Source organism: Dermatophagoides pteronyssinus, unplaced genomic scaffold, assembly GCF_027571235.1.
Source record: "Dermatophagoides pteronyssinus isolate colony J.1.1.1.1 unplaced genomic scaffold, Derpt_VIB-CSIC_2022.12 sq0011, whole genome shotgun sequence".
Classification (NCBI taxonomy): domain Eukaryota; kingdom Metazoa; phylum Arthropoda; class Arachnida; order Sarcoptiformes; family Pyroglyphidae; genus Dermatophagoides; species Dermatophagoides pteronyssinus.
The window spans coordinates 980,966-1,006,874 of record NW_027461535.1 but is presented as its reverse complement, the minus strand read 5'-3'; the positions used below and the strand labels follow the sequence as shown (position 1 = coordinate 1,006,874).

At 30.0% G+C, this 25,909-nt stretch overlaps 3 protein-coding genes across 5 annotated transcripts; 1 reads left to right on the top strand and 2 right to left on the bottom strand.

The window, feature by feature from the left end:
• Window positions 1–1,466: 1,466 nt before the first annotated feature.
• Window positions 1,467–14,895, bottom strand: Lar (tyrosine-protein phosphatase Lar). 3 transcript variants are annotated; one of them, XM_027346583.2, is made up of 13 exons: window positions 14,553–14,895; window positions 11,834–12,033; window positions 9,007–9,094; window positions 8,721–8,903; window positions 8,609–8,647; window positions 8,421–8,492; window positions 7,765–8,319; window positions 6,864–7,445; window positions 6,258–6,644; window positions 5,128–5,950; window positions 2,188–4,981; window positions 1,955–2,109; window positions 1,467–1,884 (listed from the first exon to the last, which is right to left on the bottom strand). In XM_027346583.2, exons 1-13 carry the CDS (start codon window positions 14,878–14,880, stop codon window positions 1,683–1,685), a joined length of 6,408 nt encoding a protein of 2,135 aa, XP_027202384.2. In that variant the 5' UTR covers window positions 14,881–14,895; the 3' UTR covers window positions 1,467–1,682. The 3 variants fall into 3 exon arrangements, with proteins under 3 accessions (XP_027202384.2, XP_027202401.2, XP_075677754.1); XM_027346600.2 differs by lacking the exon at window positions 6,258–6,644; XM_075821639.1 differs by lacking the exons at window positions 11,834–12,033; window positions 14,553–14,895 and adding an exon at window positions 9,189–9,210.
• A 1,848-nt stretch (window positions 14,896–16,743) lies between these two features.
• Window positions 16,744–22,972, bottom strand: LOC113796366 (uncharacterized). The gene is made up of 12 exons (XM_075821617.1): window positions 22,008–22,972; window positions 21,616–21,949; window positions 21,240–21,542; window positions 20,252–21,171; window positions 20,068–20,153; window positions 19,617–19,999; window positions 19,036–19,540; window positions 18,487–18,963; window positions 18,166–18,217; window positions 17,987–18,058; window positions 17,001–17,889; window positions 16,744–16,888 (listed from the first exon to the last, which is right to left on the bottom strand). The coding sequence occupies exons 1-12, from the start codon at window positions 22,646–22,648 to the stop codon at window positions 16,772–16,774; spliced, it is 4,779 nt and encodes a 1,592-aa protein (XP_075677732.1). The 5' UTR covers window positions 22,649–22,972; the 3' UTR covers window positions 16,744–16,771.
• A 1,633-nt stretch (window positions 22,973–24,605) lies between these two features.
• LOC113791214 (peptidyl-prolyl cis-trans isomerase NIMA-interacting 4) lies at window positions 24,606–25,153 on the top strand. The gene is made up of 2 exons (XM_027340960.2): window positions 24,606–24,745; window positions 24,831–25,153. The coding sequence occupies exons 1-2, from the start codon at window positions 24,638–24,640 to the stop codon at window positions 25,107–25,109; spliced, it is 387 nt and encodes a 128-aa protein (XP_027196761.2). The 5' UTR covers window positions 24,606–24,637; the 3' UTR covers window positions 25,110–25,153.
• Window positions 25,154–25,909: the final 756 nt, after the last annotated feature.

The window sequence follows — 25,909 nt, the reverse complement described above, 5'->3', positions numbered from 1 at the left end:
TAAGGTGAAATGGGACGAAATTCATTTGTTCCTTTTTTTTTGGTTCAAAAAAAAGCAAATTTGATTTGTGACACAAACCTAGCACAAAACGAAATATTCGGATTACCTATGGGTTTCGAAAGAAGCAGTGTCTGTCGAGATATTATACAATAAATCCAAATCTTTCAATTAATTTATGGTATGTACAATTGGTTAATAGTAATGAATTAACAACAATATCCGATCTGCAAGCACAATCAATTTATTCAATACGTGCACAAGCATTTACAACACGTGGTGCTGGTCCATTATCACCACCAGTACAAGTAAAAACTCTACAAAAAAATGTATACGTGAGAAAAGATAATTCTATCGTTCGAATGTACATTTGATCTTGACAAAGTTATCTTGAATCAAAATATTGCTCCTCCAGATATATTTCATGATATCTTTGGTAAGATGCTAATCATCATTAACCCAGAATCGATTAACTTGACTGACTAAACTTTTTTTTTCTATTTTTTTTTTCAAAAAAATTCAGAAGGAGCAATTTTTTTTAAAGAATCATTGATCTAATGGAAATTTTATTCATTCAAGTCCGAAAAAATAAACAAAATTACAAATTACAAAAAAAAATTCACATCAATCAAAACAAATAAAATCAAAATATTGGTTGAATGAAAAAAATTTGGTTCAAAAAAATTGATTATTACATTACATATATAGTGTGTATATAAATTAAATAGAAAAACAAAAAATGATGTAAACACAAACCAAAAAATTGGAAAATTGTAATTTTGAAAAAGAAAATTTGAAAAATTTTGTTGTATAAATGCCAATAATGATGATGATGGATGATAAGTACAAGTTTTTTTTATATAAAAAAAAAGTCAATAAGATGAGATAACGGGGGTTAAAAAATATTTAATATCACTTGTAAAAAAAAGGTATATTGTTGTTGTTGTTGTTGTTGTCGAAATAGTTTTTTGATAAATTTTCAAAATGATTCTCTAAGATTCTTGCCACACACAAAAAACGCACACACAATGAAATGAAATTTAGAAGAAAAAAAAAGCTTGAAGCTAAAATTGTGATAAGGGAAAGTAAAATTATTATTATCTGAGATCCATATATTGTGTCCATCTTGAAGCCACGATGAAAACGAAGAACGATATACGAAAATATCCATATTTTATATGACAAAAAAAAAAATATTATCTTATCATTTTCGAAATGTTCATTCATTCATTCATTCGACTACCACCATCATCAAGAATAAAAACCCAGGAATCCTACAATCAATACAAAAAATGAGGCACAAAATATTTTCTTGTTTTTTTTTTTGGTTTCGATACATGAAAATTTCCATCGGATGTTTGTTTGTTTTTTCGGGAGAAAATTATGCAAATTTTTTGAAAAGAATTTGATTTGAATTATGGTTGTTGAAGTAGAAATAGAAAAAAAATGGAAAAATTATACAATGAGGATTCGACTAGAATCTTGATGTTGTTTTTTTTTGATTCTTAAAAAAATTATTTACAAATGAAGAAAGAATAATAATAGGAAACAAATATCTGTGACTAGTGGTTATCATTCATTTTTTCTGTTGTTGTTGTTGTCTTGGTTGTTTTTGTTGTTGACCATTACCTGATCATTGAATATTAGACATCATTTTTAAATTGAAAATCTTTTTCTTTCTTTCTTTAAGCAGACATATCAAATGTACTAATATATTCAAGTATAGCACGATAACAAAATTGATATTGATCTTCAGTTTGTACCATACCCGGTCTTTGTGTTCGTAATGTACGAACTGTTTGAAATAAATCTAAAACATCTTCATTTTGTAAACGTTCTAATACAATACTTAATGTTATAAATACACCTGTACGACCAACACCGGCGCTATTATTTTCAAAACAAAACAAAAATCAATTTAATTGAATAAAGAAAAGACAGAACAAATCAAACATACCTGCAATGAACAGTGATTGGTCCTTCATGACCAAATTGTTCTTTGGTTTTATGTACTTGCGTAATGAATTCAATAAAACCTTCACCAGATTTTGGTACACCTTGTTCAGGCCAATCAACATAATGAAATTGTCTAATCATACGAGATTGGCCATCCTAAATTGAAAAAAACAAAACAAAAAAAGATTATCAAAAAATGAATCAAGGTTGATTGAATGATTGAATTAAATTTACCCGAGCATCGGTTATTTTAAATTCCCGTAATATATATTGTGGTATATTATATTCGGTAATTGGTTCAACAACAAAATATGAATATCTTTGTGAACGTTCACTTGGCCAATATTCATGACATTTTTCCCTTCCCATTTCTTGTGTTTGTGTTAATGTAACAATAATATTTGAATTATGTTCCCAAATCATACGCCAAAAATCATCAGCCGTTTCAATTAATGGTCCTTGTGTTGCAATATATGCATTACGATATTTATAACCATCAATAAAATTTGCATTTATATAATCCGATCCTTCAACACCACGAATTGGTTGTAAAAATACTCTTGTTGATTCATATGGTAGAATATTCATTAAACGATTTTTATGTTTATTACATTGTAGATTTGCACTAATAAATTTATTTTCATCATTATTTGGACGCATTGATGCTATTTTCTGAAATTCCAATTCCATATTTGTACAATTTTCACCCGGTACAAGTTGCATTAGATATTGAAATTGTTTATATAAATCTCTTGATGTAACTTCAGTATTACCAGCAATAACAGCTTCTAATACTGAATCATATATAAATATATATTGATCTTCTGTTTGTACCATATAATTACGTTGTGCACGTAAACATGTTACATGACCATAAATATCAATTGTATCTTCACATTTTATACGATCTAACATTGAATCAATTACAATATAACAACCACTACGACCAACACCGGCTGAACAATGTATGATTAATGGACCAGCATCCGATGGATTCATTGTTTTAACACGACGTAAAAATAATAAAAATGGTGTTGGATGCCGTGGTACACCATGATCAGGCCATGCTGTAAATTGAAATTGTCGTACTTCCCTTGCCAAATCAAATGTACCAACACGTTTTAATGTAAATGTACGTATACAATATGTGGCTAGTTCTTCATAATTTACTAATGTTACTTCAATTTCACCATATTTTTCTGTACCTTTTGATGGCCAATATTGATCACATTTTATTCTTGTTCTTTCTTCCAATTTTGTCATCATTACAATTGATAAACTATTCTGTTCCCAAACCATACGCCAAAAATCACCAAATGTTTCTGGTAATGGACCTTGTGTTGCAATATAAGAATTTGGTTTACGATATGCATCGCAATAATTTGCATTAATATAATCTGAACCAGGTACACCTGGTATTGGTTGCAATACAACTCTACTATGATCATATGCAATAACATTAGCATAACGATTTTTTGGTTTATTCACAGGTAAATTTGAATTTTCCCATGTAAATTGTTGACCAGGATCAATTGATTCATATTCTTGTGAAAATTTTTGATTATCATTTTCTTTCAACATTTCAATATGATTTTCCAATTCAGTTATCGGTATTGAAGGATGATCACGCATTGCTGTTGTTTGATAATTTAATCTACGTAATTCAACTGGATCGGATGGATGTATCATATGATCTTGTGGTTCAATTGTTTGTATTAATTGTTTCATTGATGTATCATTTAATGTTGATTTAATAATTTGTCTACGATGTTTAACAATACATGCTACAATCGACATAACAACAACCATTATTGCTAATACAATTGATAAAACAAGTATTGGACCAGATTTATCACCAGTTCTACCCATTATTGGTACACCTTTTGGATCATATGTTGCACTTGTAATATGTACACGTGTTGGTTCATGATTCATAAAATTCATATTATTTTCCAAACTTAATAGATCGGAAAATGGTGAACTTGTAAACAGGCTTTTCTGTGGTGTATCAACAACCGCACGAACAAAAATACGATAATCAACATTTTTCTGTAATTTACGATTAATAAAACCATGATATTTTTGACCATCACCTAATGAAAATGTATTCGGTATTGAACGACGCATCCATTTGGCAGCAATATATGGACCGACTTTATCTATCGGCGTTGAACTTAATTCTTCGATTGTATATAAATCTGGTTCTTTATCGGCAAATTCTTTCGGTACAACAACCAAATAATAATGTGATATAAGACCAAATTCTTCTGATGCTTGTGGTAGAATTACTGTTATTAGTTGTTTATTTTTCGATTCAATTGTATCCGGTTTGACCATTGGTTTTGGTGCAGCCATTGCTGTTGTTACAATTATTTTTGCTGCTGGCCGATAAATTTGACCATCATCCGATGGTATGGCTGTTACATTTACCTGATATGTTGTGAATGGCATTAATTTTGTAAGTTTATATTCAGTAGTATCGGATGATTCGAAAATAGTTTTCGGTTCAATTTTCAAACGTTGCAGTACACCTTGACTATCATAGAATTCTTTGTTCGCACCGAATGTTATTTTATATTTAACAGGATCTAATTTTCTTGGTGGTTTCCAATTCAATGTCATTGTATGTGTAGTAACTTCAGTTGATTGAAGATTTAATGGTACTTCAGTTGGATCAGTACGTACTGTAATCAATTCGGATAACCGACCTAAACCATTCCGTGTATATGCTGCAACACGTATTGCATACATTGTTTTCGGTTCTAATCCAGTTAATTCGGATGACCATGTTAATGGAAGTTCACGACGAAACCAAAGATCTAAATCTTCAACAGCAATTTGTGTATATAAAACAGTATAACCAAGAATATCATTAAAAAATGGCATATTTTCCCACCAAACTTCTACCGATGTTTCGGATGTTGCTAATGCTTGTACACTGGTTGGTGCTGGTGGTGCATCTCCAGGTGTCATTATCTGCAGCATATCTGACCAAGGTCCAGCACCTTTTGCTGTATAAGCACGAACCCTAATTAACAAAAAAAAAATTGAAACAAAAAAAAATTAATATTCAAAACACGTTCAAAATGATAATTAATTGACTTTTCTGTTCAAGATAAGATAAAAAATTATGAATTATTCATTCATTTTTGACAGAAAAAGTTTGAAAATTACCTGAATTTATATTCAGTATTTTCATCCAACGAACTGAACACCATACGCAGATTAGTTGTATTATATTCGGTTGGTGTAACATCGATCAATTTATGAAAATGTATACCATAACCAGTAATTTTACCATTTTGTTGTTGATAAGCAGGTGGATCCCATGTAAAAACAACAGTAGTTGGTGATTGTAGACGATCAGTTATGTTTTGTGGTGGTGATGATGGTACACCTTCCGGTGTATCCAAATATGTAATCGATTCTTGTCCCCAACCAATCGAATTACGACCACTTAAACGAAATTCATAACGTGTACCACGTTCTAAATTTTCAATAATTTTTAATGTTTCAGCCGCTGGCATTATTATTTCATCACGAACCGTATCATCAACACGTCCATAACGTAATTTATATTCCAATAATTGACTATAAGTTTGATTCGGTTTTGTCCAATAAACTTTTACAGACATTCTTGGATCATCTTTTAGAAAACTAATAAATATTTCCGGTTTTGTTGGAACACCACCAGCAGTTTTAACATTAACCGAACGACTACGAGTTCCATCACCTTTCCTTGTTACAGCTGCAACTTGTATTGAATATTCTGTATCCGGTTGTAATGTTGTAACATTAAATTCTTGTGCTTGACCATCGGCAACATCAAAACGTAATTGTTCACCATTTGGTTCACCAATTTTATCAATTTCTTGTATATGAATTTGATAACCACGAATTAGGCCATTATGTTCCGAATCTTCTGGATGTAACCAATGAACTTGTACGGATGATGAATTTATAGCCAAAACTTTTACATCACGTGGTTCACCCGGGACTTAACAACAAAACAAAAAAACATAAAAAATAGATTAAAAACACAATCGAAAAAAAAATCAATTAACCCCAACCAAACCAAACATAATTGTAGTGAACAAAGTGCATTAATTTGAAATTAATTGAAAAACGAAAACAGAGGAAAAAATAATTAATCATTATGGCATGCAAGAAAAGGCAAGACAAAAAAGAAAAGAAAAGAAATTTTTGTTTTTCTTTTGGATAAAATACCCATTTGATCGATGAGACAATGAAGAAAGTTCTGTTAGCTTTCTTTCTTTCTTTGAAAAAAAAAACAAAAATCTTACCATCTTCTTCAGTACGAACAACAATAGGATCGGATGCTGGTCCATCACCAATTTTTGTACCAGCCAAAATTTCCACTTGATATTGTGTCCAATGTTTTAAATCATTTAAAATAAATTCATATGGATATTGATCACGATTCGAATTATTTATTTCGAATATTTTTTCCAATTGAATTGGTTCGGGTTTTTTGAAATTATTCTCATTCTCATCATTACCACCATTATCATTATCATCATCGCTATCGTCTTCAATGGGAATTTCACGATAACGAATTTTATAATAAATAATATGCTGTACACTAGAATCTTCGGGTGGTTGCCAACGAATACGTAATGAATGTGAACTTATTGCTCTAATATGAATTTCTTTTGGTGGTGTATCGGGGACTTGATTTTTTTTTGTTTCAAACAGAGTGATATAACGGTGCATCATGCAATAAACCAAAAAAAAAAAAAAAAAAAAAAAAAACAAAGGGAAAACGAAAAACAAACGACATTCAAAACGAAAACAATAAACGAAAAATTAAAACAAAATCAAAATCAAAATAAAAAACAAACTAAAAGTTTGACCATTCATTGACCAAAATCCTGAAAATTTTAACTTACCATATTGATCAGTTTTAACTGGAATTGGTGGTGTTGAAGCACCTTCACCACGACGTGATTTAGCTGCAATCCATATATAATATAATGTATCTGGATAAAGATCAGTTAGTTTATATGTTTCAACAACTGGAATGGCACGTTTATATTCTTGATTAGTGAATGTATCATTCCAATAAATTTCATAACCAATAATTGATTCACCAGTATGACTTGGTTTATTCCATGTTAATTGTACGGTTGTTGCTGATATTGATGATGCTAATAAATTTAATGGTTGACTAGGTACACCTTGTTGTGTTTTTACTTGTACTGGTGGTGATAATGGACCAGCACCACGTGTTGTAAATGCTTGTGCACGTATTGAATAAATTGATTGTGCTTGTAGATCGGATATTGTTGTTAATTCATTACTATTAACCAATTGTACATCCCATAAATTAATTGGAAGATTTGGATTTAATGTATAATAAATTTTATAACCAGTTACTTGTCCATTAGGTTCTTCGGGTGGTTCCCATTGTACAACAATTGTTGTTGATGATAATGGCCGTGCTTGTACATTTCTTGGATATGATCCTAGCTCTATTCACATAGAAATAAATAAGATAAGATTATAAATGCAAAAAAAAAGAGTTAGACAGTTGTACAGAATAATCATCAAAAAAATGAATATCATTATATATGAAAAAAAATAGAGAAAAGAAATTTATATATAGCATACTGTTAAGTCCTGGAATGTGTTTAGATTATGGAAAGCATTTAAATAATATTTTTCGTAAAAAAAAAGAAGAGAAGAAAGAAAGAAAATGTTAATAATGTTAGAATGTTTTCTTTCATATTTATGGTTAAGATTAAGATATATAAAAATTATGATATGATGATTAAAAAAAAAAAATCTTACTTGTTTCGCCTGTTGTTATTGAAATAGATGTTGATGGTTGTCCACGACCAATAGTATTAACGGCAATAATATAAAATTCATATTCAGTATATGGTGTTAATGAATTTATTACATAAAATGATGTTGTAATACCACTGATTTCGGAAAATTGTCCAGCATTTTTTGGTTTATATTGTATAATAAAATATGCAATATCTTCTGAACCAAAATCATAATTCCATGCTAAACGTACGGATGTTGGTGTTACATCTGATGCTTGAACGTTAGTTGGTGGCCCAGGTAATGATCGAACAATAACTTGTGCTGTTTTTTCAATCGAACCATGTTCCGATGTTGCAATACAAGTATAATTATCCGATTCTTTTACATTGGTTAATGTTAATACATTTCGACCACGTGGTATAACATCTTTATTCATTTCAATATTACCTTTACGCCATCTTACTTCAGGTAATGGTGAACCAGATGCAACACAAGTTAAATTAAGATCTTTATGTGGCATTATTTCATATATATTTTCTGGTGGTATTGTAAAATATGGTGGTACAACACGAACTTTCGAAAAGAAAATAAAAAAGAATCCGAGAGGAGAGGAAGGAAAGAAAATTGAAAAAGTTAATTTAAAGTTTTCATCAAGAATCTATTCATAATCATACTTCGAACATGAAGTGAAGCCATTTCTGAATAAGCTGTACCGATTTTATTTTCGGCAACACATTCATAAGGACCTATAGAGAGAAAAAAATATTGAAAAGACGATCAATCATTTCCATCTGATAACAAGAAGAAGAAGAATCTTCTGCCGGCTACAAAAAACAACAGCAAAAAAAAACATGTAACTTACCTTCATCTACTTCTTGAGCTTGTAAAATTTTCAATGATGCTTTTTTGAAGAAAAAAGAAAATGATAAATTATCAAACGAAAATAAAGGAAAATATTGAAGAAACTATTTTACCTCCTTGATATAATGAATAACGTGGATTAGTCATATCGACCGGTATAGCATCACGTAGCCAATATATTTGTGGTTCTGGATCACCAATCGAACGACATGGTAATAATGCATTATGTCCTTTTTCAACACCTTGCATATTTGGTTGTAATGTAAATGATGGAAATCCTTCCGGTATTTTTTCCTCTGAAATTTTCATTCAAACAAAATAATTATGAAAAAAAAAATTATCAATGAATATTTCGTTAAGCAAAGCAAAGCAAAGCAGAAAAATGCAAATAAAACCTACCCGGATAAACATGTAGAATGGCTGTTGCACGAACCGGTTCACCAATACCATTTTCGGCTAAACATTCATATGTTGCATTATCTCGATTCTAAAAAAAAACAACAAACAAAAAATAAAGGTAAAAATAGCAGAAATAAAGGTAAAAACAACAAGCTAAAAATCATAATAAACAAATTACAGACATGAATAATCTATACATATAAACATAACATAACAAAATGTTTGTAATGACACAAACAAACTAACTAATAACAAATTGAACAGAAAATATTATTCGTGATTATAATTTATGATCATCATCATCATCAACATATGCTTTAATCGAAAATTAACAACATATGGATACAAACAACAACAACAAACAACCCTTAACGTTTAAAACAACAACAACAACAATTATAATGATAACTTTGATAACAACAACAACAAATTATTGCCGGGAATTTCCATACAATTTTTTCCCTCTCTCCCTCTCCTTACAAAAACAAAAACGATGATCATGATGATTGGCAACGGAAAATACAAAATGACGCCAATCATCCAATTGATATGATTATAACATCATACCTATACCCAAACATACACACACAGACTTTTTTACATTCATCCTAACCAGATGGTAATAATAATTATTACAAGATGAACGACACACACACACACACACACACAGTGATATCATCTTTATTATCATCATGTAATTTGTATGGTGTATAATAATAAAAAAAGGTGTTCTTCGGGTAATTGAAAACGACAGCATCAACATCAACAACAACAACAACAACAAGATTTATTATATGATTTGATATGACTATGATGATGATGAGGAATGAATCAATGTGACTATCCCAATCAAAAGAAAGAAGAAAGAAGAAAAAAGTTACGATTCGAATACGAATAAATTTAGATATTATTTTAACAACTTAATCATATCATTGGATTTCCTTCGTTCAATTCAATTCATTCATCATTCGAATCATTCAAATATAGAGATGTAATTCATAAATGTTTTCAATTCAATTCATTTCTTTTGGCATTGCAGAAACAAAAACAGGTTATGATTGCTGTTGTACTGATAAAAACAGAATGCCAATCATCAGGGATCATCGGGATCATCATTGTTGATCAATCAAGAAGAAAATAAGAAGAATAAGAAGGAGGAAGAAAGGAGAATAATTGAGTATGGAAAAAATAAAAACAACCAAAATGGCCATTAGTTAGATAAAAACAAACAAAAACTAACTAAAACAAAACGAAAAATTTTACTCTATGTTTGTTTTTGGCTAAAAAAAATTGTTCCATTTGAAATAAAAAAATCTGCAATGTAAAGCAAAAAAAAAACGAAAACGAAAACCGAAAAAAGTAAAAATTCCAAATGGATGGATGAATGAAGACAACGGCGAAATGGTCATTCATATAAAGTGAATAAACACACAAAAACACGCAAAAATTCTCTCTTCCTTAATTCTCTGTGTTTTTATTTAAGAATTCAATTCCGATTCTAATTCGATTCGGTCAAATCATCATCATCATCAACAACATCAGAATAAAAATTTGCTCGAAGCCAAATAATAATATATATTCTGATTCCTTTCACTATAATAATTTTATTACTTCAATTTCAAAACAAAATTAACCAAAATGAACAACAAAAATTGAATTAACAACCACCATCATTCATTCATTCGTTTTAATGATGAGGATCATAAAGTTTGTTATTCTACAATCAATATGAGACAAGAAAAAAAAAGTGTGAAAATTTCCTTATTCAATGATGATGATTTGAATGAAAAAAAAGGATAATTGATTTTTACATTGTCAAATTGCCAATGTTCATCATTATCATCATCATCATTATTGAATAGAAAGAATTGACAAGCAAGATTTTGTTCTGTGAATTAATTCAATTACGTCTCGACGACTGCGATCCAAAAACATCAAATTGAATGAATTGAATGAATGAATGAAACATGATCATCATTTCCATAAATAACATATGGAAGACATGATATGATCATCATCATCAGCAGAAAAAAAAATTCATGTTTCATTCAAATCATAGTGGTCATCAACCTTTTTTTTTCTCTCTCTCTCTCTCTCCCAAATACAACCAACCATACATGCCATTGAAAAAAAAACTTTACCATATCTGATATCTGATAAACCAGAAAAAAAGAGATAAGATTTTCGTTCGTTAAATTTCAATACCAACAACAACAGCAAAAAAAAGAGTAACTAAAAATAAAACTCGAACAGAAAAAAAATGGTCAAACAAACAACCAACCTAACCAACCCAACACCTGGGTCAAATGTAAACAGTAAAATAACCATAATGTTTTCTTGGTTAAAATCAATGGCCATAAGGCAACAATTCAATAATGAATGAATGAAAAAAAAAATCAATACTACACCATAAAGAATTGTGACCAAAAACAAACTAAAACAAACCGTAGGAAGAGTCTATTCATTTATTGAATGAAAAAAAAAGTTTACAAGTCTACTATAAGGAAAACATAGGAAAACTATCAAAACAAAAAAAAAATCGATTGCCAATCCCTGATTGAGAAAAAAGAAAAGAATAGAATAGAAACCGGATCAATATCAACTAACCAGAATAATAATTGATTGTAAATTGATTGATTTTTTTGAAAAAATTTTCAAAATCTTCAGCCATCTTTTACCTCTTTAACTGTACCGGTTTAAAATTCAAACAAGTTTTCTTAAAAAAGAAATTCCATAAATTCTTTTCAAAAACGAAAAATATTAACCGGTAACAAAAAAAGGTAATTGAAAAATGTGAAACTTTTTTTTTTAAAAAAAAGAAACTTACCAATTTAACTGGTTCAATACGTAAAACTGATCCATTTGGAAATGAATAAACAGAATAACGTTGTGTAGTAAGATGACGACCATTTTTACGCCATTCAATTTGTGGTGGTGGTGTACCAATAGCCGAACAAATAAATGTTGCTACACGACCCGATATAACATATTGATCTTTTGGTGGTGTTATTATTCTTGATGGATGTCCTGTTTAAGATTCAAAAAAAATGAAATGAAGAAAAAAAAAGAAACCAAAATGAATGAATCAAGTAACATTATGACTTCAAAATGAAAGAAAAATTCTTTTATCAATATGGCAATGGCCAAGAATAACATCTTGATTTTCGAACGAAACACACACACACACATGTTTTTCCAATCTAAAATAATGATTTTCAAATGGGAAAAACACATGGAAAAAGGAATAATGTTGCTGTTGATAATAATAATGTTCAATTAATCAGATTAATTAGTTAGTAATAAAAAAAACTAATTAATTAATTAATTAATAAAGTTGTCAAATAACGGATCATCAGATTTATTTTCCGGCTGCTTCTACTGCTACTGCTACTGCTACTGCTGTTATCCATTCTTTCAATCAATTTGACAATGATGATGATTAACAAAATGAATCCATTGGATCGGAATGCGAAAAAAAATGAAAATGAAAATCCGATCAGGATTCATAATTATCATTCAATCAATGAACTACAGCTACCCTATTTCTCTCTCTCTCTCTCTCTCTCTCTCTCTCTCTCTCTCTCTCCTAACAAACTATACTTGCTTTTCATAAAGGAATCGAAAGTTTTTCGTTTTTGTCCAAAAAAAATTGGTTATGAAAGAATAATGCAATGATCCATGAAAAAATGATGATGATGATGATGATGATGATGATCAATAAGAAGATAAATTCTATTCAATCGATACAAACATTATATAAAGAAAGAAAGAAAGAAATCAGAATGCAAAAAAAATAAGGGTCCCTTAAAATATTCACATCATCATCATCATCATCATCAAATATTCAGTGATCAAAGATTCACACACACAAACACAAAGAAAAATAAAAAAAAAAAGATTCGGCCGGCATATCCATTATTCTCTCTATCTATCTATCTATCACATCAACCGAAAATTCAAATAGAATTGGTTTTCCAGATGTGACAAAACACACACACTATACATAAACGTCCAAAAAAATCAAAAGAATCCTATTCACCAACCAAATCGACAATTCTCGAAGAAGAAAGATTTTGACTAAAAAGTTTTTTTTCCTCTCTGGATTTCACAATTTTCGACATTTTTGAAAACATATTTTTCACTTCTCTTTCTCTGTTTGTCTGGTCCATTGATCAATCGGGAGAGAGAGAGAGAGAGAGAGAGAGAGAGAAAAATACTACATCCCATCATCATCATCATTATCAATAGACCACAATTGACCACAGAACAACAATTTGTACAAACGATTTTTCTTTAACTGTTTAATATTCAGGTCCATTATTCATTGAAATTGTTGTTGTTGTTGGTCAACAACCAATGATGATGATGTTCCCATCATCGACCAAACAACATGGACAACAAATGTTCGGATCTGAATCCATAATTCAAATAATGACAACTACAACAACGATACCGACAAACAACGAAAACTGATTTACAAAAGGAAAATTTTCGTTCGTTTGCTTGCTTCAAAACAAACCGAAAAAAAAACATTCCAAAACCAAAATTAGTCACAAAACATTATCATTGATGATGTTTTCAACAACCAAAAAAGAAAGTTTTTCTTATCTCAAGTTTTTTTCTCAAAAAGATTTTCGCTTTGTTCTGTGTTTGTGGAAAGAAATTTTCCATCAATTTTTTCCCTTCAATCATCTTTATCATCATTTTTCTATCATCAAAAATTGTCAAATACAAAAAAACTTGTTATAATTTCAATTGACATGAATGACATTCGACAAACAAACGAATAATAATGATAATTAAAAATGATTGGAAAAAAATGTTTGTTTCGTTTCGTTTCATTAATTGAATCATTGATGGAGGAAGAAAAGAAAGAAAAGTTTCCCTCTCTTTCACATCGACAAACTGATAATCTTGGAATCGAAGATTTTCCTTTGTAAAAAAGAAATTGTTTGACTATTTTGACAAGAGAGGGACAGAAAAATTGAATTATCGTTAAGAACATATTATAATCATATTAACTAATTAAAAGATTAAAAAAAACTACAACTACAAAAAGTAAAAAAAGAGTTAATCAGCAGCAGCAGTAGAAATGGATTATAAAAAAAATTGAATAAAATCAGCCACTTTTGGTTGGATTAAAACAGGACAAACAGGACAAACAGTCAGTCAGTTAGTTAGTCAAGAAACAAACATTAAAGATTAAGCAAACAAACAGTATAATCGCCTTATAAACAAACTGGAAAAAAACTTAAATTCTTTTTAATTACAATTTGATTTCCATTGGATAAAATGTCATCATCAAATGACTTTTTCATTTATCAGAGGAAAAAAAATAGTAAATTTCTCTATAGCCTGATATATACCTGTGTGCCTGATACAGTTTGTAACTTTATTCTGTAAATAAAACCGAAAGTGAATCAATTAATCATAGTCCCTGTGAATCTAATCCAAAAAACTTTCAACGTAATAAACAGTATTCATATATGGAAGAAATTCTGGTCAAAAAAAGATTGAAAAATCTTATAAAAAAAAAAAATACAAACCATCTGAACGAGCCAAAATTATCGATGGAAATATTGTAATTTGTAATAATAATAATAATAATAATAAGGATAACAATGATACTAATGATGGATAATTATTCATTATCCGTTGATAATTATCATGTTGTTGTTGTTGATGGTGATGTTTGTTTTTGATATGATCATTTCGTTGATGGTAATGATGATGATGATATATTTGTTTTGTTCTTTTATTATTCACCGAAAATGATGTTCTTGGATGATTATCATCATTATTATCATTATCATTTGATTTGGTCATCATCATTATCGATGATGACCAACTATTTTTCTGTATCAATTTAATCATATTATATATTTAGGTTTTTCTCTTCTCTCCTGATCTAATAACGAAAGAAACAAAAAATTATTTAAATTTTCAATGATAAAAGATGAAACTTGTTTTTTGGTTTTCCTATGTAATGTAGATATGTTGATGATATGATAATGTTTGAAGTTGGTTGGTTTGGTTGATTTTTTTTTTTTTTGGTCACATTTTTTTCCGAGAGAGAAAAAAATCTCTTATCGTTACTTGAATTCGAACAAAAATGATGGCACGATTCGAAGAATTTTCTGAAGTTTTTCACCACTGGCTCACAACAAAACAAAACAAAGCAAAACAATCGAAGGATACACGTTTTTTTTCGCTGTGGTTGTTGCTGCTCACAATTTGATCAATAATGATGATTTGAATTGCACAACATTTCAGTCGAATTTTGCAAATTCAATTTTGGTGATGGTCAGAAAAACCGAAAAAAACACCCATTCACAAACACAGATTTTGCTGTTTGACCATTGTTTGATCAATTAGAGAAAAACATGGAGAGAAAGAATGAGAGAGAGTGAAGAATTTGTTTCGGGAAGAATAACCGAAGAATTCCCGATCGATGCTAGTAGAATTATTCCGGATTCCATTCGTTTGTTGGAACACTAGGCTGCTGCTGCCGCTATTTTGTCACCATTTTTTTTTCACAGAATCAAAACATGCTGCTGCTGTTGGTGATGATGATGGAAGAAATTTTGATTTCGACGGTATCATTTTTTTTTTGTAAAAAAAACCAAAAATGTTTGTTTGGTTAATAACCGAACAGAACCGATTCTGGAACCTGGAAATTCCAGTCAAAAAAAGATTCGATCAAGGGAGTATCATCATCCTTGTCTCATCATTACTACTACCCTACTGCCACCACTATCACCATTTTTATTAACCACCACTACCACTACTATTATTCACCAGAATCATCATAAACATTCGAAATTCGGGATCCACCGAAAATCTACCCGAATTCTTTGTTTTTGTTTGAAATTTTTTTTTTGTTCAAAATTTTTTCCACCATTCAAACTTTTGTTGTTTTCAGCGATGAATTTTTTTTTTCTTTTCAATTCGGCGTAAACAACACACCAACAACACAACAGAACGAACAGAGAGAGAGACAAAGATCTTTGGTTGATCCAACCAAAACAAAAAAATGAACAGACAAAAAAAAAACGATTCGAATCAAAAAAAAAAAAGAACTCGCCGAGAAAAACAAAAACCCAAACACACAGCCAGCCAACCAGCATAAACAACATATGAAGAAGCTATCATCAACTCTCTCTCCCACTATATTTTCCTTGATATCTTGTTTCTAAGACCACGACGACATTTCTCTCTCTTTTACTATACACTCAAACCATTATCTGTCGATCCTATCCACCAAAAAAAAAAAACCATTTTGATCATACAACCATGACATAATGATGCTACTACTATAGATTGGATTGGATATCTTGAAATGAAATGAAATGTTGATTGAGAATGGACAATGTAGTTCCATTCATTTCATTTTTCCAATTGGACAAAGTGGACTGATCTTTCAATGTGCATTTACATTCGATGAATTTGTTGTAGTGGTCGTGGTCGTCAAAGTTCTCTGCTCTTTTATGATCCTTTTTTTTTTTTTTTTTGGATCATCAATGAAACACAACACCACACATGTCTTTTTTTAAAAGATTCGATTGCGCAATCTCGACGAATATAAGAAGATTTACCCGAAAAAAATAAAATAAAATTTTGGCGCCGGTTTCAACCCACGCCATTATTATCATTACTGTTATTATTGACACCATCTGATGACATCTATCGGTTATAAAATTGAATTTTATTTGGAATTTTTTTTAATTTTTTAAAAAATCAAATTATAAATTATAAAATTATAAAATTAAATAATTATACAAACAGAACAATTTGTAATACGATTTGCAATACGTGCACGTGTTATAACCGATATATTATCATCGGTTATAATTTGTTCAGTAAATGGTAATTCATCTCTTGTCTATTTATATCCATAATATATATTGATCGATGTTAATGGCCATGACGGTGGAAATAGAAATTAAAAAAAAAATTATCAGATAAAATTTGAATGTTAAAATGGAAATCCTTACCATTTGTTGACTATTATTTCTTGATGATGATTGTTGTTGATGATGATTATCTCGATCATCAACATTATCATTACCAATATTTGAATTACGACGTGTATTTTGTTCACTAATATTATTACCACCACCATCCCCATCATTAATTAAATGTTCAATATCACTTTCCATTAAAATAGGTGATGTTTGTGATTCATGTGAATTATTTCGCCGTAATATCATTGATGATGTTGATGATTGTATACGTCTTATTAGACTTTGATGTTGATGTTGTTGTTGTTGTTGTTGATGATTATGATGATGACCACCAATATTACCACCACCACCACCAATGCCAAAATGTTGTTGAAAAACATTTGAATAACGATTATTTGTTGTTGTTGAACCATTTTGATGATAATGATGATTTATTGAAAAATTTTTTGATTGATGATAATGATGATTTGAAGGATGATGATGATGTTGATGATGTTGATGATAAGAATCATGTATTCGATTACGACCAATTTGTTGTTGTTGTTGTTGTTGTTGATGTGATAAACGATTACCCGAATTTGTAAATAAATCCGGTAATTGTAATTGAAATGATCTTGTTGAAATAAATGATGTTGATGATGATGTTGATGAATCCGAATAACCAGAAATATATCTTGAAATATGATCAAGTATTTCACGAAAACGTGTTTCAGTATCTTGTGTACGACCAGTACCATGATGACTACCAACACCACATAAATCAACATAAACAATTGATGACATTATTAATGCCATTGCACCTGGTGGTGGCCATGGTGTAAATTCAATAATTAATGGTAATATTGGTTTATGTAAAACATCAGCTAATGCTACTTCACGATTACACATTGATGATGATACATATCTAGGTGTTAGACAACTAGCAGAAAAAGATAGAAAATACATAGAAAAAGAAAATCAGACCATCAAATTCATCATCAATTATCATCAACAAATAATGTCAATAATTTTTTTACCATATAAATACTTTAGCTCGACTTATTCCTTCATAAATTTTTCCATATAATGAATCACCACCATTAATTGATCTATGTAGCAACGTAGCAAACAAAACAAAATTATTCAAAAGTTTTTCAGGCCAAAAGTAAAACACAATAAAGATTAGATTGAAAACATATTTCCAAACATTACATACCTTGTATCCATCCAACAAGGAAAACCAGAAAGTTCAAGCTTTCTTCTAATCTCTGTGATTTGTTTGATATGATCAAATGGACAAGTTATTATTGACCGATCACCATCACCAAAATAATAAGGTCAGGTCAAATGTTGTTGTTGTTTTTTGTCAATCATAACAACAACAACAACAACAGGAGTTCGTTACAGAATTTAAAAAAAGAAAAAGAAAATCAATTAGAATCAATACAATTATCAACATGGGTCATCATCAATGAATGAAGAATGGTAATAGTGATGGTCAAAGGCCATATCAAATTCAAATTCAAAAACAACTTACCAAGAACTTGTTTCTGTGAATCATGTTGATAACTAAGAAATATTGGTGGTGATGATGATTCAGGTTCTAATTCATATTCAATTAACGATGCAATATCTTCACGTCGTAACATACGCAGACATGAAACAAGAACATCAATACAATATCGGGTACGTCCATTTGATTCATACCAATCATTCAATAATGCTAATGATGGTGATAATTCTGAATTAAATTTCATAATATCACGTTCAGTATAGCTTAAACGTTTTGCTAATGCCATCCAATCATTTGTTGTTGATGATGATGATGATGATGATTGCTGAAGATTGTTATTATGGTGGCCAACAATATGATGATGATGTGATTTTTTCCCATTTACATTCAATAATTTTGCCGCTTCACGCATCCATAATTGTTCGACTTGGAAAACATTTTCCCATACGTTTGTATTGTTTGTTGTTGGCATAAGCATTGTATTATCATAGGAAATATCATCTTTGAAAATTCAGAGGATTTTTTTGGGGTTAATTTCTGGTTCACAAAAGCAAATGCAAAAAACAAACTTACTATTCAAATTGATTGGCGTATATGGAAGGAAACGATGAATGAATGTAGTACGAACCTGACGATTAAATCTACATTCAACAACTTTTTTCTGCAAACATTCATGTAAACTAAGAAAATGTAAACAGGATTCATCCAGACAACCTTCGATTGAATGTTTTTCACAAATAACATCACATGGACATGGTATGACCAGATTAAATGACAAACGTCGATAATAGGAATTTTTCAATGATGCTAATTCATTTTCAATCAAATGTTGTACTTTAACACAAACATTTGCAGCCGGTCCGATGAATAAATTTTCAATCTGATCATTTGGTATTTCTTCAAAAATTTTAACAATAATCAAATATATACGATGTTGAAATAGATTAATCTTGAGTATAATATCATGATCAAAATCAACAGCTATTCGGCCTTTAGAATTGAACATTTCTGGTTTACGGCCCCAACCTTGATTCCATGACCATTTGGATAAACGTACTAATAAACGAGTGAATAGGCTCTGGTAATATTGATAGAAAAAGAAAAGAGAAAACGGTGTTAATCAAAGTTGACAACAACCACCATTAACAACTTACAATTGGTAAAATATTAAATTCAATAATAAATTGAAATGTTGATCCACCAATAGTGGTATTAGCATTTCCACCTAAACATTCATCATTTGGATCTGGACTTGGATGACCATTTATCATTGAATTATTATTTATTGTTGTTGCTGTTGTTGTTGATTCATCACATGGTGATTCGGATCTACTATCATTAGTTTGATTATCCGTATTTTGACCACCACCACCACTATCACCAGCTTCATCGGTAGAATTTACAAATTCTGAAGCCGTAGTATCATTATTATTGATCAATGGTTTTGTAATCCAAGGAAAAAAATATAATTTCGGTACAGTTGCTGTAGCCGAAATATCTGGTACATCTTCCATCGGTAAATATGGATTAATTTCACCTTTATTTCAAAAAAAAAGTCATTCGATAAGCTTGTTAAATAACAGAAAAAAATATTTACAAACTTACAAATTAGATCAAGATTTTCCAAACAACCAAGCAGAATGAATTTTTGATCAATAATATTTGACCAGGCATTATTGATGGCATTTTCACTTTTTTTTCCATGGATAATATGCAGTGATTTAAAACAAACAAACAGAAATGATAAATGAGCGAATGAGAAACGCAAGACGTAAAAATCATTACTTACCTAATAATACCAAGAAAAAGATTATCATCATCATCATCACCAGCACCATTATTTTTCATTGAACATAAATATGAACAAAGATCATAAATACAACGAATAAACCAATTTGGATCGAGAATAATAATTCCTAGTTCATATGAACCATGACGATCATTAGCCGATGCAAATGCATTTTGATTATTAATACAATCTAAATAGAATATTTTCCCCTGATTATGATAGAAATATAAAGCTGAATTAAGATTTTCATATGATTGAAACATATCGATTTGTGATGAAACAACTTCATGTAGTTGATAAACATCAACAAAATAAATACCACGTTGTTTAAATTTTTCCAATATTTGTTCTAGCTGTATCCAACAAAGTGGTATTGAAAATCCGGCTTTTTTCTCATCAAAAATTAATGTTTCAATCAGATGGCGAAGATTTTCAATCAATTCTGGTTCATCAAATGACATTTCTTTACAATCCAATGCAATATGTTTTTCAAACAAATGTCCCGAATAGCTTTTATCCGCAAATGATGAACGTATTTTATCGAAAATTTCTTTTACAATTTGATTACGGGTAATCGGTTCAGCATGTATCGAATTACGATGTGTACCGACCAGCAATATTTGTGGTTGAAGTAATTCGAATGTTTTTGATTCTCTACCACCACTATTATTCTGTGTTTGTGTGGAGTTTTCATCATTTTTCGGTGATTCGGATGTTGGTTCTTCTTGTTGTTGTTGTTCACCATTTTCATCGACAGCGGTCAATGTTGTTGTTGCGGCTGCTGCCGAAGATGATTGAGATGGCGGTGGCGATGGTGATACTTCAATCGGAATCGGGAATCCGGCTATCGTTGAATGAATTAGCGATATCCATAGATGAATGGAATGTAGAATGTTTAATGATTGATTTCCAAATTCACTCTGAATCAAGAAAGAAAAGAAAACAAACGATTTTTTACCCGGAATTTTTCCATAAGGACAATACTCACAATACAGGAAATATTTTCATATTTAGATAATGTTGTTGTTTCAATATCATCGGATAAATTGAAAACAAATAGATAAACAGCACAACTTGTAAAGAAAAATTGATTAATAAATAGATATAAAAGATTTCCACTAAAATCATGAATATTGAGTATCAGTTTTGGACGATTTTCATTTTTATTTGTTGGATTTTTTGCCGTTGATGATGATTCACTTGTAGTATTCGAAGAAGGATTTTTCTGTTCGTTTGTAATTGCTTTGAGCATTTCTTCAATCATCAACATGAGTTCATCGGGAATTTCATTCTGAATTCAGTGAAAGAAAAAAAGAAAAATCAAAACTAAAGTCATCGAATCAGTGAACAAAAAAAAAACTTACCAAATTTTCACTTAGCTGTTTAACTTCTTTTGAATATGGACGTAGAATTTTACGTGGAAATCTCAGAACATTTTTAATCAAATCTTTTGGTGAATGTGATTCATATGAATCAAATTGATCTTTATTCGATACAATTTCCTGGACAATATTTTTCGATATTTCATGATAAATATCTGATTTATCTGAATGTATTATTTTTAATTTTGTATTCGTTACTGAATTCGATAGTAAATTCCATTCACCATTTTTATTGTTTGTAATTAGTTGACATACGGATGGATCGGTTGATATTTCATCGTTATGATTATCCTTTGGATCTTTTGAATCTTGATTCCTTGATCAAAGATTATTTAGATTAATGGCCAAATCGAACGATTTTTTCGTCTACTTACAAATTACTGATGAACATATTCTTTAGTTGAGTTTTTCCGGATAATTTTGGTCCAATCAATATAATACGTGCCGAATTATATGGAAATATACCCATTTCACCACATTTATAAGTAGAATAAATATCCGAACCAAGTGAAATAATTTCTTTTGAATTTGGTGATTGATAACGTGGAAATTGTATCTGTTCTGTTTGGCCATAAATATCAATAATTAACCATAATGGAAATTGTATGGGTAAATTTTCCAAAAAAATATATTTCAAATTTGTATCGAATTCAGTTGTTATTTCAAAAAATCCATCCGAATTCAACGATAAAATTAAACTTGCATTTGACCAATCCGAATTGATTGGTTTTATCCAAACATCATCAACATTTGTTGTTAATAAATTTATAATATGTTTGGAATAAACGGTTTCAATAAAATTCGTAGGGTTTCGAGTGGTTAATCCTAAAAAACATTGTCCATGCCATTCGGAAGTCTGCCGGGATGATAATTTTATTATAATCGGTTGATTCAATCGTAATGGATTTGAACTGAATACGAATGCATCACAAAATGAATTTGTACGACGAGCAATATGTTTTGTTTCATCAATGGATGCATTAACACCATGTACATCATGAAATTTCATCATCATTCTTTATTCTTTATTCATTCATAACAAACTTTCACCAGAATCAAAACCGAATCAACTGCCTAAAAAACCAAACAAACAAAATTGAAAGGAAAAGTTCATTGTTCAATTCGTTGTTGCCGAAAATTTATTTTCAATGCAAAACCAAAAAACCAAAAAAAACCGAGAGAAAAACCGAAAAAAACCGAAAAAAACCAGAAAACCAGACACGCACAACATTTATCGATCCAAGAAGAAGGGAAACCCGCAATGACAACAACAACATTCGAATGCGAAGACGTTCGATTTTTTTTTTTTTTTTTTGAATTTAGAAGAATCGAAATCGTGAAATAAGAAAACTACATCTATATTTTTTCAGTTTATTTTTATTATTTTTGGTGAAAAAAAGAAAGAAAGAAAGAAAAAACCTTGTTAGTTAGTATCCATAGAAACTAATTATAATGTTGTTTTTTTTACTTTATTTTTAATTCTTTTCTTTTTATTAGATAATAACTGTTGTTGTTGTTGTTGGTGTTTATTCACATAAATAGATCTCGACATTGATCTTCAATCGTTTTTCGCCATTTCGGGTAAATAAATGTCATATTTACATTTTGCGGATCATATATGGTGGGATTCGAATGATGATGATGATGATGATTTTAACCACTTTGAACCAGGATTTTTTTTCAGTAAAGTATTCATAGTAATTAACAAAACAAAACAAAACGAAACAAAAAACGAAAAAATAAAAAACAAAATCTGTACATAGGATATTATAGTTTTTCTTGTTGTTGTTGTTGTTGTTGTTGAATTTTTCGATAACCACATATTTCTTTCAACAATAATTCTTCAATATCAAGAAATAATGATCGTGTACGTTTATAATGTATTTCGGATGGTTTCGTACATTGTCGACCGTTTGCTGTTTTGAATTCGAATTCGAAATTTTCATCATTCTGGTTCTTCGAAGAAATGGACAAAGACGAAGACGAAGAATTTTGTTGTTTGTTTGTTTGTTGATCATTTTGAATTTGGATAAAAATTTCATCAATATCATCATCATCAATATCATCCAAATCATCCAAATCAAAATCATCATCATCATTTAAAAGATGATCAAAATTATCCATTGATTTTGATGATTCGATCGTTTTACCATCATTTTTTTTATTTTTATCGGGTGATTTTAAAAGATTATTTTTAACCAATTTAATCATTGCATCGGTATCGGCATCCGTAAAATAATTTTCATTCGAATCATTGTTGTTGTTGTTGCTGGTGTTGTTGTTTTGGTCACTATCATCGGTTTTCAAAGGTTTTTTATCGTCCAATAATTGCGATGTTGATGATGATAAAAGATCATCATCAAAATCAATATCATCCAAATTGATTGATGATTCATCGAATTTTCGCTTAGGAGGAGATTTCCTCTCCAAATTCGGTGACTTTTCAACCATCATCATCATTGATGATAATTTACTAAATGATTTAAATGAATCATCCAATTTTATATCGCTTAAATCAAAATCAGAAAATAATGATTTTCTTTTTTCATTTGTTGTAGCTGGTGTTGTTGTTGTTGTTAGCGTTGTGGAATTTAGATTCGTTATTCTTGATCGTATCGAAAATGTTGAATCATTGAGCGAAAAATCGAAATCTTGTTTTGTTGTTGTTGATGTTGATTGAACAGGATTATTGAACGAATTCGAGTGGATCACCGGACGAAATGTTTTCGACGTTGTTGGTGTTTGAGGATTCAAATTTGATTTAAGCTTTTTTCGATACATTTCGCATTCAAGTTTGACAAACTGTCAAATCGAAAAAAAAAGTTTGGAAAAATAAAGACAAAATCGAAATATTGCGTCACAACAAAAGGCGGGTAGTTTTGTTCGTGTGTAACCGTGATACGAGATGGCGCTTTTTGTTTTGTTTTGATGACATATGTCGAATGTTGATCCAAATTTTCTTGAAAAAAAAACTTTGAAAAAGAAATTTTTGATTTAAAAAAAAATGCCACCCAAAGGTAAAGGTAAAGGTGGAAATAAAAATAATGATAAATCCGCAGGTAAATCCGGTGGTGGTGAAACAAAAGAGAAAAAAGGTGGTACATCAGTAAAAGTATGTGTGTTTGATTTTTTTAAAAATTTTTTTCGCTTGAAACTTTTTTAAAAAAATATTCTTTGATTTTTTTTTTTGTCAAAAGGTTCGACATATTTTATGTGAAAAACAATCCAAAGCATTAGAAGCATTGGATAAGATAAAATCCGGAATGAAATTCAATGAAGTTGCGGCACAATATTCCGAAGATAAAGCCCGGCAAGGTGGTGATTTAGGTTGGATGATTCGTGGTTCAATGGTTGGTCCATTTCAGGATGCTGCTTTTCAATTACCAATTTCAAGTCTAGATAAACCAGTGTATACTGATCCACCGATTAGAACAAAATTCGGTTATCATATTATTATGGTTGAAGGAAAAAAATGATTGATTTTCAATTGATTAAAAATGAAGTTTTTGTTTGTTTTTAACCACAAAAGCTTCGATTCGATACCGAAAAGTCATTTCTAAATGACAATAATAGATGGCGCCAACGTAGCCATTCATTATTTTTAAATCATGATCTTCGAATCATGCATTCTCCAGTCGTCCATGTTTTTTTTTTTTTTTTTTTTTTTTTTTTTTTTGGTCATAACATTGGTTGATAAGCAATGGTCGTCGATTTTTCTGCATGGTTTTAGATCAGTGATTCTCAACCAGTGTGCCGCGGCACTTTAGTGTGCCGCGAAATTCTGAAAATGCAACTGTTATATATTCAAAAATTCTAAAATTGTGCCGCGACAACAAAAAGGTTGAGAATCACTGTTTTAGATGAAGGTGTGATTAGCTTGTGCTTATATATATAGGAAACTTGTTAGGATAATAACGATATATATAGCAGAAAATATGATTCGAATAGCGTAAGTAAAAAAAAAAAAATCGAAACTTGTCTCCTTGAGCAAATATTCAAACAAACAAACAAACAAGCACACACAGTATAAATACAGTGTAATGTCTGCATTCAAGCATTCGAATGGATAGTGAATGCTGTTTGGTTTGTTTGGTGGTTTTTTTTTGGTTTGGAGTAGAAGTCGATTTGGATATTAAAAAAAAAAAACTTTTCATCGTTTCAGGTTTTGTCATGACAAAAGCTGCTGCTGGTTACTTTTGTCCTCTGTTGTTTGTATCTTTTGGTGTGGCTGTGAATTTCTTTTCTCCTTTTCAATACAAATTGGCTAAAGTGTGGT

Bases quoted from the DNA above. Each gene is read 5' to 3' on its own strand.
- Lar (XM_027346583.2), bottom strand. From the start codon at position 14,880: ATGATTAAATTGATACAGAAAAATAGTTGGTCATCATCGATAATGATG. The intron at 8,648-8,720 runs GTAAAATAGTTT...TCTTCAAAAAAG, and splicing joins TTATTCATTATATCAAGGAG to CATCATTGAAAATTTTACAA. The intron at 8,493-8,608 runs GTAAGTTACATG...TTCTCTCTATAG, and splicing joins AGCTCAAGAAGTAGATGAAG to GTCCTTATGAATGTGTTGCC.
- LOC113796366 (XM_075821617.1), bottom strand. From the start codon at position 22,648: ATGATGATGAAATTTCATGATGTACATGGTGTTAATGCATCCATTGAT. The intron at 20,154-20,251 runs GTAAGTAATGAT...TGGAAAAAAAAG, and splicing joins CTTTTTCTTGGTATTATTAG to TGAAAATGCCATCAATAATG. The intron at 17,890-17,986 runs GTAAAAAAATTA...TTTTTCTGCTAG, and splicing joins CGAGCTAAAGTATTTATATG to TTGTCTAACACCTAGATATG.
- LOC113791214 (XM_027340960.2), top strand. From the start codon at position 24,638: ATGCCACCCAAAGGTAAAGGTAAAGGTGGAAATAAAAATAATGATAAA. The intron at 24,746-24,830 runs GTATGTGTGTTT...TTTTGTCAAAAG, and splicing joins AAGGTGGTACATCAGTAAAA to GTTCGACATATTTTATGTGA.